Source organism: Aythya ferina, assembly GCF_964211825.1.
Source record: "Aythya ferina genome assembly, chromosome: 4".
Classification (NCBI taxonomy): Eukaryota; Metazoa; Chordata; class Aves; order Anseriformes; family Anatidae; genus Aythya; species Aythya ferina.
Genome location: NC_140300.1, coordinates 12,805,561 through 12,819,317, shown reverse-complemented (window position 1 = coordinate 12,819,317; position 13,757 = coordinate 12,805,561). Strand labels below are relative to the sequence as shown.

Below are 13,757 nucleotides of genomic sequence, written 5' to 3'. Positions count from 1 at the left end.
TGCTTTACAATTTAACTACAATGAAATTCACATGACATACACAAAAATTGGTCTCAGCACTGTTTCATGTTTAGAATTGGAGTTTTTACAATTGCTGCATTGCAGCCATTGCCAACTGAAGAGGTCTTTGCAACACTTCTAGCCCAAATTTTCCAATCCTACTGGAGGAGAAAACACTCAGCAGTGATTTCACCCTTTGCATAATTCTAAGGACTTACTAGAATATATCATTGTCCTCAGATCTCCACAGCAACAATGGGTGTATTCTCTAAAATCCAGATTAGTTCACGGCCCTGAAGATGAGTAAGGATTTTATGCTAAATAGCAGTTAGAGAACAGGTTAACTTCTAAACCCACCTCCATTTCCAGTTCTCTGCCTGTAAGTACGTGATTTAAAAGACATCAAGTTAAACATAACAGACATAAGAAGGCATTAAGCTATGTTATCACACATACAGCCAAGGCATTCCTCTTTACTTTTTCAGCATTTGAGAGGTAGAATCCTTTGTTACCAAGACTTTAAAAGGACCACTGAGAGTTAAAAAGACACATCCTCATTTTAGAGGTAAAGTTCAAAATCCCCAGGCTGATGTTTGTATTCTCCTTGGCTATCAAAATCTCAACATGAATATTTGGGAGGGAGCAGTGCCTCAAAAGCAAAACTCCCACTGGCAGACAATGGAGGGAGATATTCAGAGCTCTTCTGTACTGCCATGCATCCGTTCGTGCAGTTATTTCCCATAACAAATTAGAGATTTAAAAGATATTTGGCTGTCTATTTTCAGAGCTGGTCAGACTCAGAACCAGTTGTGACACAATACAGTTCAGTTACCTTGGTTCTACCAAAGTACTTACAAATAAGGAATATTTTTTAACTTAATGGCAAAGGAATAAAGACATCCTTCCCAGGAGGAATGCTTGTTTAAAATCCTTTCATAAGGATCAAAGAGCTGTAAATGGGATTTCATGAAGTACTGTCTGCTTATAGAAGATCTGCTTTTAATCAGCACTACCCTCCCTTTTGAATTTTATGTCTAGGTTACACTCCATAGGAAGTAATTTTTAGCTAGGGTGAGCCCTGACTCAACCGAGGGAATTCCTTGTAAATCTCTGTATCCTTGAGGCATCATTTCTGCTATGCTACTAATGGAGAATCCTGCTTTTAAGGTCCTTTTCTTAGTAAACACACTCCAGTATATGGCAATTCATTTAGGAAGGATTATGTTGATTGTAGTAATGCTGTATCCTGGTCTGTAGCCAATGTATTCATTCATCTTTATTCATTTAAAAGATATGATGTTCTTTTGTTTCTCCTTTGGAGACCTAGCTTTTTATTCATCTAGCAATTTCAGTCCTTAATCACACAGTCTAAAAGGACTACTCCTACGGCTCACACTCCGTGGGGATTTCTTTGCTGTAAATGTCATCTTTGCTTTGCTTTTTGAACAGAAACACAACAAACATCTTATTGATGACAAAGTTCATTGGCATCAGCAGGAGTTTCACCTAAGTATGGGCTGGAGGGTTAAAGCCATTGCATCATGAATCATAAGACCCATCTCTTGGGTTACACGCTGGTTATGTCAATTAGAGCTGATACCAAAATCTCAGCAAGCCGTTCACATGAAAGGTTAAATTTAGGGAAAAAAATAACAGCAACTCAGCATGGTTTCCTGCTGCGTGCCACTGAATTAAAATCAGTTTTATTTATATTCTAGTCAGAAACCTGCACCAGGTTGCCAGGACACGTCAGCCTTGGCACCTGTCAGGGGCACTACACATGGTCAAAATCTGGCTGAGACCATAAGGAACTCCTCTGGCAGAGGAGGTGGAAACAAGAGAACCAGAAGAAGAGAATATTTCCTTGAATATGGTGTTAGCAATGGTGGTTCATGATCAACTAAATGCAGTGGGTACACACACATATCGTTTGTATGTAGACATGTGCCAGCCATAGCAAGTCACGACACCTCCCTCGGTATGAGCACTGGTTCAGGAACAGTCTTCCACAGTCTTACAGCTCTAAGCACTGAGCCAGCCACAGATAAGGTGGGTGAGAGTCATCATCTTTATTTGGGTCCTCGCTATTACACTCAGAAGATTATAGAGTGTAGATTTTAATGAAAACATTGGGGATATTTATTACTCGGTAGAAATATAAGCAAGATCTGTGGCTTTAAGCCTCATCAGGACACTTACTACAGGTTGAAACTTATCTGGTCACAAGCACAGTAAGAGAAGAGGGAAAACTAATCTTGAAGTATCTCTGTCCCAAGGTACAATGCTACCATCTTTACATGTATCAAGATTAGAAAACTACAAATTATTTTGCTGCTTCTCTCTGTTACACCTCACTCTCACCTACAAAAGCAGCAAGAAATGTATTCCAAGTAGGCTGCACCGTGCCTGAGTACCTCGCAGGCCTGGTGGCTCTCTTAGCTCCCAATGCTGCAAAGGAAAATGAGGTTTTTCCCTTTCACTGCATGTATAAACTCACTTATGAAAGAAGCAGAAAGCAGATCCCTCATGTGTCAGGCAAGTGGTTCACTGCCAGTGGTGGCTCTTGGCACTTGTGAGAGGGAATCTTAGACTTCCTCAACAACCACCTCGCTGCATCAGCTGTCTTCCCAGACAGCAACCCCCTTCCAAAGCCATGTGGCTTCCAGCAGAAGGCAGCTCATCTCCCCACAGTAGCAGCAGCTCTGACACTGAAAACCCTCATGTGCACAGCTGAGAGCACTGACTGACAAACTTGCTGTGGCAGTTCAAGGAACCACTGCCCCGAACCATTCTTTATGCCTCTGCCAAAGGTTTCAGTCTCCACAGAAGGAGATGATTGAAAGACAGGTCACCAAAAAGACCTACTGTGAATGTAACTTAAGACAGTAGATAGAAGTGGCTGAAGCAAGCGTTTACTCTCCTGTAGGAAAAAAGGAAAGAAGACGACTTATCATAGAATCATAGAAGTGGTGGTTGGAAGTCCAATGACTTCTACCCAATCAGCTAAAGTGCCTCCAGAGCTGCCAAATGCAAGTCCAGTATAATAGACAATGTGAATTCACAAATGTTGACAGCAGACAGGCAAACTGAGAGCATCCAAGCCTATCAAAAAGCTATTGATAAAATATATATATGTATAACTTTGGGTATTAAGCAAATATACAAGAGTTAGAATGGATCTGGAAGTCCCAGGCCCAGGTGTTTTTAAAGCAGCATAAAAAGTGCTGTCTAAATCAGTCTAAATCTTGTACCATTAACAGAATAAAAATGTGAGAATTTTTTCCTATGCCAAGCACTTTTCAGTGGCTTTTCAAAGACTTTTGGCACGTCACACACCAATCTGTAGCTTCATACTGTTAAACAAAGGTGGCTGGGAAAAAAAGCACAGCCAGGGGAAACGTGGAATAGATCCATACCCAGACCAGGACTTAAAGATTCCCCATTACAGGCACTCACCACGCCTTGAACCTCTAGGACGTGTCACCCCTGGTGTCCAAGATGAATTAGCTCCAGGCTGCTACTGTGTCACACCAGTACACCCTACATTACCCCAGCACGTTGTCCAGGCCCAACACAAGTTATCCGTCTTGACCCTCAGCAACCAGCCTGAGACCAGTCTCACAAACGAAAAGTCCAGTTGAATTTTGTCTGGATTTGTATCCCTCATAGCATTCTGGCACGTGCAGCTGAAGCCTACTTATTTCTCAGCTCTCTTCATGCCAATCAATTCAAAAGGCTACAACTAAAATTATTCTCTGTGCCCACTCCTCTGAATTTCTCCACTCTCTCTTCATTTTCCTGCATCTGCTGCTGCTTCTGATCTCATACCAGTTCTCCTCTTTACTTGCTAAGCTCAATAGCGAGGGAGCCTTTCCTTCTAACACCTCATTTTTGAGCTCTCTCCCCATTTCTCACAGTCTGTCAGCTCAGGACCAGCAGCTCCTTCCCCCATTGATGTGCCAACTCTTGGACCACTCCCAGGAATACCGTTCCCTTCCCCAAGAGATTCAGGCACCATTTGCCTCTTCCACGTGCCCCCCTGCATTTGCTTTCATGACTAGCTATTTTCCCTTTGCTCTGTGGAGCTGTCTTCACACCTCCTCTTCACTGAGCTCACGCTGGTTCTGTTTTAATGGCTGCAATCACTACTGGAACAAACAAGCCCTGTAACAGACATTTTATATGCCATATGCTTTTTTACTTGTGCTCTGTATATACTGTAATTTTGAGTTCATCTGGGCTTGAAACGTGCCGAGCACTACCAAAACATCCATGCCAAAATAATTTATGATGGATATTTCAGTGTCATCATCCCCATTGATTCCCTGTAGCATCCAGCACAAGAGGAATGTAATAGTGATGTTAAAGCAAGGGGCGGGGGAACATACCCTGGAAAATCTGGTCTGCGTGAGAGCACGCCTGCACCACTAAAGCACAAAAGATTGCCACTTCATGCAGAAAAACACCTCAGCACTGGATGTGGCAGGTGACTGTACTACACACATGGAAAAATACACCCCTGCAGATGCATTTGTGCCCACCCTTGCATTATACATACCCCTTTCCCTCCCCAGCTAATGTTCCTGAATCAGGGGAGTGAGACCCCCAAGGGCCTCAACATAGTGAGGAGGACATCACCAAAATGCTCACATTTCATGGCTCAGTGTTGTCTCTATTTTACATCACCCAGATACCCACCTGGACCTTCAAAGACAGAATTCCTTCCCACAGCAGTGACAGCAAAAGGCACCCAGTTTCTCCAGTCTGACTCCCCACTGAATGTCAACGTACACTGGAGCAATGCTGCTGCCCACACAGCAGCCTGGATGCTCTGCCAGATGTGTGAAAGGAAGCAGGGCAAATTGCAAGAAACAAGGATGTTCGGAGGCTTAAATGAAAAGCAGGGGCAGATTTGGCATGTGAAAGCAGGGAGCTGCCCTGCTGCTTTGGGGGAAAGTGGTGAAGGGGTTATCACTTGTGCACTGCTGATAGCCTCAGGAGTGCAGATAATGTGGTGCAGACAGACAAGACATGAGGAGGAAGCTATGCCCACCTACCCCTGGCAGTAATCCAGCTGGGACACCACAGGGTGGTCTTTCCAAGTGTGGTACCCACTCCCACACTGACCAGAGCTGAAACCACCCCCTGCTTCTTCCTTCAGGAAGTTCCCAATGCTGCAGACCTAACCCACAGCAAGCTCCCAGAGGGAAGTTTCAGCCCTGACTACAGGCACGTGGCTGGCCTGGTGACAATGCTGCAGGGATGTTCCTGGGAGCCCAGGACAGCTCCTGGCCCCAGGCAAGGAATGCAGGTTTGGTGCAGGAAAATCTGCAGCAATGTATCAGAACACAGGGCACCATCAAAAACGAGCTTCCCATTATTTCACTGAACCAAGATGATGTAGCTCCAAAAAGCAGGAGTTGGGGGGGAGCGTTATGCCAGTAACAAACGACATTTTTGTAAGATTTTATCATTGCTGTTGTTGTTACATAACTTCAGAGAGCTATCACATTTCCTCAGAGCCCAGAGGTTTGAAGCAGCAATGTATTTCCTCAGTGGCAGGATGAAAATTTCCCACACTGGAAGGGGGCTTTCAGAAGATGCGTGAAGGAGCCAGACGCAGTGGACCCTTCTTAGCCAGGAACTGAGTATAAGGTGTAACACAGAGTGCCTGATTTGCTTTTGCTGGAGAGGAAGAAGTGTAAAACATTGAAATAAGGAAAAGCAGTCCAAGTCAGATGCCTGCCAACTTCACTAATCTTAATCTGTCTTTGCTTTGGTCATAAAACTTAACACTAACGTTAATGAATATTAATTTATGGAAGCTTCCACACATCCCATTCCAAAGGGAACAGGCTGGGGTTTGGGCTTTCTTTTTCCCAGCAATCCCCTCACCAACAGAGAAAGATATCTGGGAGAAGTCAAGGAATTAAAACAAACTGTTGATTCCAAGGCAAAGACCTTACAATTCTTCCAGTGTCTTCACAGAATCACAGAATTTCTAGGTTGGAAGAGTCTTTTTTCGTTCTGAACTGGAGAGCAACCAAGCAGCTATGGGTGGGTGTGAACCTGCTACACCCTGGCTGCAAATGAAAGTGGAGCCCTGCACGGGGCATTTGCTTGTTCCCCCAGGCCTGGGTGAGCATCATGTGTACCTTGAGTTACAACAACGCACACGATGTGTGTGAGACCAAAGCAGGACGAGCTCTCACCCAGCACAGCCCTGCTCACACCTTGGCCACCAGGCACTGGTGCCTGTTGATAGAGGGAAGCCATGTCTGTGATATCACCCAGCCCTGCTTTCAGAAGGGTGCTGCTCCCCTCTTAGCCAAAGATTCTGGCTAAAGGATTTGTTTTAAATAATGAGAAAGCCTTGAGGTGCTTTCAAGCCTTGCAACACCAACTCAGATAATGCCTTTAGGGTACATTTTCCCATCTCCTGAGGCAAAAAGCCTTTCTGAAACCTGTCTCTCTGCTCACCACCATGGTGTTTGCTTAGGCAGCCACCACACCCACCTCTCAGCCTTGTCTACAGCTACAGCAACTCGCCCAGCTTCCCAGCACCCCAACCGTGCCAGTTTAGCTCAACACACCCAAACCTCTTTTGAGCTCACCCCATTTCCCCATCATCCCCCCATCCAGCCCCCCAAGAGCAAAGCGGGCCCCAGCCAGGAGACCCACGCTGCAAAATCTCAGCGTGGCCAAAATCCGGGAGAAATTTCCCATGAAAGCCCCCTCCCTCTGCCTCGCCTTTATCCCCAGCCTGTCGGTGGGGGTGATAAAACAATATACTGACTCCGAGGACCGGGAGCCTTCCTTTCTGGCATGGAAAGCCCGCTCCATTGTAGGGGGATAAAAGCATCTAGCGGGAGACAGGCACCGACAGCACGAGGATGGTTATGATTAACTCTTTGACTTCTGATCCCCACCCTGCCTGATGCAGGCACGGCGCGGAGGTGCTGGCATCATGGCGCTCTTCCCTTTTTCCACGCTTTCTCCCCACCTCCCCTCCTTCCCTCCCTCCCTCCGCGCCCCCAGCCCCCCCGGACCCCCTCCCCTGCCCGCCGGGGGCGCCTTGTGCCGCAGCTCCGTCCCCTCCCTCTTTTGTTCTGCCTCGCCCGGCGGCCGAGCCTCCCGGGGCCCTACTCCACCGACCCTACACTGTCCCCCCCCTTGGTTCCCTGGTCCCCCAAACCCTCCAGCACCGGGGTACAGCCGCTACTGAGCCCCCCCCTGCCCGAAGCCATCGCCACCGGGATGGGGGTGGCGAGGGAGCACGGTGCACAGAGGACGAGGGATGGGGAAAATATAAAATAAAATTAAATAGCGATGGTAAATAAATAAATAAATAACAGAATCAAAGACAATGGAGACAATATCATAGCCTAACGATAAAAGGAAAGCGAATAACGAAATAAAACCACTCCCAGCCCGGAGCTGCAGGAGGTGGAGAAGGCACCGGAGCCGGTACCCAGGCGAGCCCCGGGGACCCCCGGAGGCAGCCCCGGGAGATGGGGCTCCCCGCCGCCCCCCCCCGGCCCCCTAACAAAGGAGCGAGGGCACCGGCCCGGGCTGAGCTTACCGTTATGTGCGGGATGCTCTTCTTGCCCTGGTAAGACATGACGGCTCTCGCTAGCGCCGGCACCCGCAACGCGCCCCGAGGACCGGCAGCAAAAAAAAAATAATTAAAAAATAAAAATAAAAAAATCCCGGTTGGAAATAACGGGAATAAAAAAATCGGAGCTCGCTCGGGTGATGGGGTGGGGCGGGGGCGACCCGGCAGAGCTGTGTAATGGAGGCAAAGTTTCCTCGCCCAGAGGAAGGGGAGAGCCAGGCAAACCCGGCACCTTTTTTTTTTTTTTTTTTTTTTTTTTTCCCCGGCTGCAATAAAACAGGGACGCGGCTCCCGAAGGGAGGGGGAGGAGAGCGGGGGGGGGGTGTCGGCGAGCGCTGCCTCTCCCGGCGGCAGCAGCGCCCTCCCGACTGCAGGTCGGAGCGGGATTCGCTCAGCTCAACCCAGGAAGCGTTTCCTTCCCTCCTGGCCCCCACCCCTAGCCCCCCCCCGGCCCCCCTTTCCCTGCCCATCAAGGCAGCCGGAGCCTCCCCCCCGCACCGGCGCTGGGAAACGCCGCCCCCCGGCCCCGCCGCCGCCCCGCTCGCACGTTTGGGGTCACCGGCAGGGTCCCACGGGAGGGGGGGTCCCACGAGGGGGTGGGATGGGGGGGCATTTCTGCGGCTGTGGGGGCAGGCAGTGGCACTGCCGGCTCCGTCCCCAGCACCGCTGTCCCCCTTGTCACTACGCTGCCCCCTTGTCACTGTCCCTGCGGCACTCCCAGCTCTGCCCTGTCCCCGGGGGGGGATTGGAGTCGGCATGGCCAGGCCAAGGGGACACTGCCAGAGGGGAAACGTGGCTAAATGGAAGCTTCCCTTCTCTTCTGACACCGGGGGTCCACCCAGTTCTTGATTAAGGGTCCACGTCCAGCTGTAGGGAAGGTAAAGGCTGCCGGCACATTAGCCCCCTTCGCATGCATGAGGAGCCAGGAGCATGCTGCACACACAGCCCTGCCACACGCACACAGGCACAGGATGTCCTCCAGCCAGGTGTCCCTGACACATCCCCAAAAATCTCCATTCAGGGTTTAGCAACAGCTCCAGTCCCTGCTGTGCAGGGGTCAGGCAGGTGGGTGGCTGCTCGCTACACTCCTCCTGAAGCCAGGGAGCTTTGTCCCCAGTCTCCTCCTCACCCCTGGGTCCAATCCTAAGAAAGATTGGAAGCATGGTGAGACCCATGAAGGTAGTGTGCAATGTGCTCACCAGCCAGGGCTTCCAGGTTGAACTCAGAAGCGGCCCACAGGGAAAAACTGGGGGGAGACATCAAGGATGTCCCAAAAGATGGGGGATGCGCAGGGTGTCCTCCCACTGCTGGTGGCACGGGGGTTCATGGTGTGAGGTGGGAAAGGGAAGGCTGCACTGCAGCTGGCAGCCTCCGCAGGAGGTCCCAAGGTCGCTGCGGGGCGGTTGCGGGTGCTGTGTCCCACGAGGTGCTGCCCTGAAACCCACCTGAATTGGGGACCCACAGGGGGGGCACCAGCACCCCTTCATACTCAAACTGAAGAAGGGGAGGAAAGAGGGGAAAAGCTCGGTTTTGCCTGCAGAAAGAGCAGATCGTGGGCAGGCCACAGAGTCTCCAGGCGGGGTGCTGAGGCAGAGGGGGGGGATCCGCACCGAATGGCTGTGCGGGGCAGGGCTGCCAGGCTGCGTGTCTTCCGAAGGGGAAATCGCTGACCCGGTTCCCAGCAGAGCCAACCCCTGGCTGTGCCCCCAGCCCGTATGCCACGACTTGGGGTTAGATGGAGAAGCCTACCGGCCTCACTTTTCTTTTCCCTTCACTCTCCTGCAGCCCCAGGGCGGGGAAGCCGGGGCAGGGGTTTGGGGCGATGCTCCCGCCCTACACATTCTCCTCGCCCGGCAGACAATGAAAGCTGCCGGGGCTCCAGCAGGGGGTCGGGGCAGAGCCAGGGGCTCCCACTGGGACAGCCTCGGCGGAGTTTTCCCGACCAGCCCAAAAGTGCGGAGGGGCCGAGCCATGCCGAGCCGTGCCGGGCCGCTTTGTTCCGCCGCTCGCCCCGTCCGGCCCGGGCTGCGGGGCCGGGGGTGGATGGGGGGGGACACACAGGGGTAAAAGGGGGGCCAAGGGGGGCGGTGCTGCCCTCCAGCCCCCTCCTCCGCCCAGCCGGCGTGTGCGGCGTTTAGCCGGCAGGAAGGAAAACTCATCGCCATCACTTACAAAGGAAAATGATTTCTGCTGCGTGCCCCCCCAGACGCCCCCTGAAAGCTCAGGCAAGTGAGACAGTTCACGGGCCAGGACAGGGGGACACTGCCCCGACCTTCCGAGCCGAAAGACCCCTGGCAACGAGACCCCGTCCCCCCCTTATCCCCTTGCCCGGGCTCTGCGGCACGCCCCCCCACCATCCTCCCCGGCTCGGGGGTCTCCCCGCTCACCTGCCCGTTGTCGTGGCCCTGCAGCAGCTCCTTCCCCGCGGGGTAGCGGATCTCCACGCCGGGGGTCTTGTCCTCCCGTTCCCCGGGCGAGCTGATGACCGAGCCGGAGACCTCGCTGACGTCGCTGGCCGTCTCGCTGTAGTTGTCCCCCCCGTCCAGCATGTCGTGCCGGCTGCCGCTGCGAGGGGTCCGGGATCCCTTCTTCCCCACGCTGTAGGCGTCGAAGTCGATGGTTTTGTTCTCGTAGGCCCCCTCCACGGAGGCGAACATCCCCCCGTATTTCTGCCGCGGTGTCTGGGCTGTCGTGCCCGGCCTAGCCAGATAGACGGGCAGGTCATCTTCTTTATTCCAGTTCCTCTTTCTCTCGGCCATTCTCGCTGTCCGGAGCTCTTCCTCCCTCCCTCGCTCTCTTCTCTCTCTGCCTCCCACTTCTCGGCACCTTCTACTACCGGGATAGGCTGCTGGTGACCATAAAAATGAATGGATGGATGCAGCAGTGGCGGAGCTGGGTTGGCTGGTGGGATCTTTCCCTCAGGGAGATGCAAACGGTAACCTCCCTCCCCCCATCCACCCCCTCCAAAAGAATTAAAAAAAAAAAAAAAAAAAAAAAAAGGAAGAAAAATTTAAAAAGAGAAAGAGAAAGAAATAAATCCAAGCGGTATTTAAAAATAGCCGTGTTAGTAAAGAGCACGTGAAAATAAAGTACAAAGAGAGGAGAGGAGAGGGTGGCAGAGGCAGGTGATTGGAAAGCCCTTGACGAATAGGAAGCGCAGCAGCAATTCCCCGAGCAAGGACCGCAGTGCACACGCTCCCCCGGTATAAAGAGCGAGCCGGGGGGGGGAGGCGGGAGGGAAGGAAAGGGAAGGGGAGGAGGGAGCCCGCTGCGTGCACCCCCCCGTGCGGTGCGAGCGAGGAAAAAAAAAAAAAAAAAAAAAGGAAAAAAAAATCTGAAATCTCTGCAGGCCGGCTGGGGGGGCAGTTTCTCCCACTTTGCACACTCCCCGCCTCCCTCCCTCCCTTCCTTCCTTCCTCTCTCTCTCCGCAGGAGCAGGAGGAGGCTGCGGCGGTGCCCGGGGAGGGGCTGGGGGGGCCCCGCTCCGCCCTGCAGCCCCTGGGCCCGCTGCGCGGTCCCGCGGCGCGGAGCCTCGCTGCCACCGCCGGGCGCGCCCCCGCGGAACATCGTCCCCCTCTACCCCTCCCAATGGAGCCCCGGGAGCGCGGGCGCGCCCCCGCGGAGCTGTCCCTTCAGCACCCGGCGGGCCTGCAGGCGGCAGATGCAAGCGGTGGAGGAGTTGGAGGGGCTGGAGGTCCCCGGGGATTCATCGGGGTTCCATCGGCAGCAGACCCAGGTGGCCAGATGGGTCGGTAACAGCTGCCCACGGGCCCAAAGAATGCACCAAGCAGCGATGTAACGCACCTGGGCAAGCATCCTGCTCTGCTGCTTTTCCCGGCTTGGATGCCGTGGAACACCAGGTGGTTTGCATGAGGGTGTCAGGGAACCGGGCAAAAGTTATGGTTATTAGCGCTCCGAGTCTGAGTAGGTGCAGCATCACTGCTGGTGTTTCTGAGCATGGATGCACAGGGTTCCACGGTTCACTTAATAAGCCTTGCTACCTCATTAATGCAGTCATATCATGTGGAGATTTCATTGCCGTGTGAAAAAATAAATAAATGCATAGATTTTAGGGCATTTCTTTGATGCTTCCTTAAATAATTCTCTAGTATGTAGGCAAATCTTCATTTTTTTTGCTCTTAATGGTAACATTGAGATTTATTTATCATGTTGGGGAGAAATAAAACAAACAAAAAGTCCACTTGCTCCTCCGCAGGACCAGACCCTCACAGTTACTGAAATATGAAGGTGGTAGACATAACATGATGCATGACCTTCATGTCTTCCTAAGCGATGGAAATATAATTCATTTTATGAAATCTATCCTTCTAATCAAGTGATGAATTTTAAGCTCCAGAAATAAATGTTTCTGATGGTCCCACAGTAGGTCAGATACATGGTATGTGATGCATGCATCTGCTCAGTGACTCAGAGCTGAAGAGCACCTTTTGTTTAACAACCACAAAGGCAAGAAAGATGGACTATACTTACATGTGGGTTCTAGTTAGCTAACATTGCTCAGTGTTCTAAAATTGTTCATTTTTTTTAAATAGCAAAGAAAAATGATATTTTTTTAGTATTAAGCTAGCACATTCATCGTAATGCTAATGCATAAGGAGACCGCAAGACTCAGAACACATTGAATCAATGTTTTAGAAAACAGTATTAAACTTTCAAGATAGAAATAAACATAAAATCATATCAGACTTTCTTTGCTTTTAAATTAGTTTTTCTTCATACCATAGCCATTAGTTTATTGAAATCTGTGTTCTAAATGCACAGATGCGTACTGTTCTTCTGTTCACTAAGAGATGAAATTGTAGTTTAGTCTGCTCCAGAAGAAGACCCAGTTACAGCCTGATACCCTGTCACCCTGTGAGTTTACCTAAAAATATGTATGCTGTTTTGGAGAAATATAGTGTTTTGTTATATTTTCCTGCAGACACTGCATCTCATCCTGTCTTGGCATAACTTGGTGAAAGGACAGAACTTGACTGCAAATGCATCCTATTCCTATAGGACCTTTAATCTTTATATCGACATAGCATAGCATCAATGGAAAATAAATTATATTCCAAATAGGTTAGATGAGAGGCAGCAGAAGACCTGGAGACATGCTTGCTTCACTCAACAAAAACCTTCAATCAAAGTCCAACAGGTCTATGGACTTGGCAGTTGCAGCTGGAACTTTTCCTTCTGCATTGTGAATGTCAGGAGCTGGAACAAGACTTTCAAGTCTCAAGGACTTCTTGAGCAGGGGCAGAAGAGAATGTGATATACATTTTGCACCTCTTTTTGCTGTTGTATATTTTAGAACAGGAAAGAAGGAAAGAAGGAAAGAAGGAAAGAAGGAAAGAAAGAAGGAAAGAGAGAAAGAGAGAAAGAGAGAGAGAGAGAGAGAGAAAGAAAGAAAGAGAGAAAGAGAGAAAGAAAGAGAGAAAGAGAGAAAGAGAGAAAGAGAAAGAAAGAAAGAAAGAAAGAAAGAAAGAAAGAAAGAAAGAAAGAAAGAAAGAAAGAAAGAAAGAAAGAAAGAAAGAAAGAAAGAAAGAAAGAAAGAAAGAAAGAAAGGAAGAAAGAAAGGAAGGAAGGAAGGAGGGAGGGAAGGAAGGAGGGATGGAAGGAAGGGGGGAGGGAGGGAGAGAGGGATGAAGGGAGGGAGGGAGGAAGGGAGGAAGGAGAGAAACCCAAGATTTCTTTCTCCCAGAGAAAGTTGAGTTGAGTCACCGAGACTCCCTCTCTCTGGTCCACATGACTGCTGTATTTCTAGCTGCCATGTATGCCTTCCCCACAGAATCCCATCCTATGCTTTGGTGAATTGGACAGCCCCTTTACGTGTAGGAACCATGGATCCAAAAGTCCACAAGCTGGTGAAGCTTCAGGTTTCCCACTTCCTGAACAAGTGATCCAGTCAATAGCATTCTGTTAAATCACATTAATTCTGCTAAGTCACCAAAAGCTGAATGGCAGCTTCTCTGCGAAGCAGAGTGAGAGCTTGGGCTTTCTTACTCTGTTAGCAGGCCAAATAGCTGATGGTTGGTGGCCTTTCCTCAAAATGGAGATTTTCTAAGTTTCTGTGCCAGGATACAGCTGCATTTACAACTATATTTCAGAAGCTCCATCACCATTTTAGATTTAAAAATAA

The 13,757-nt window shown here is 50.2% G+C and overlaps 1 protein-coding gene across 2 annotated transcripts in view; it reads right to left on the bottom strand.

Annotated features, from left to right (window-relative positions):
* Positions 1 to 10,527, bottom strand: part of CRMP1 (collapsin response mediator protein 1) — a 49,122-nt gene extending 38,595 nt beyond the window's left edge. Inside the window, exon 1 of one of the 2 annotated variants that reach the window (XM_084516449.1) lies at positions 10,003 to 10,527. In XM_084516449.1, the coding sequence (XP_084372575.1) occupies positions 10,003 to 10,374 (372 nt within the window). In that variant the 5' untranslated portion in view covers positions 10,375 to 10,527. Of the gene's footprint in view, positions 1 to 7,582; positions 7,975 to 10,002 lie in introns of those variants that run through there. The other variant, XM_084516450.1, reaches the window with a different exon arrangement.
* Positions 10,528 to 13,757: the final 3,230 nt, after the last annotated feature.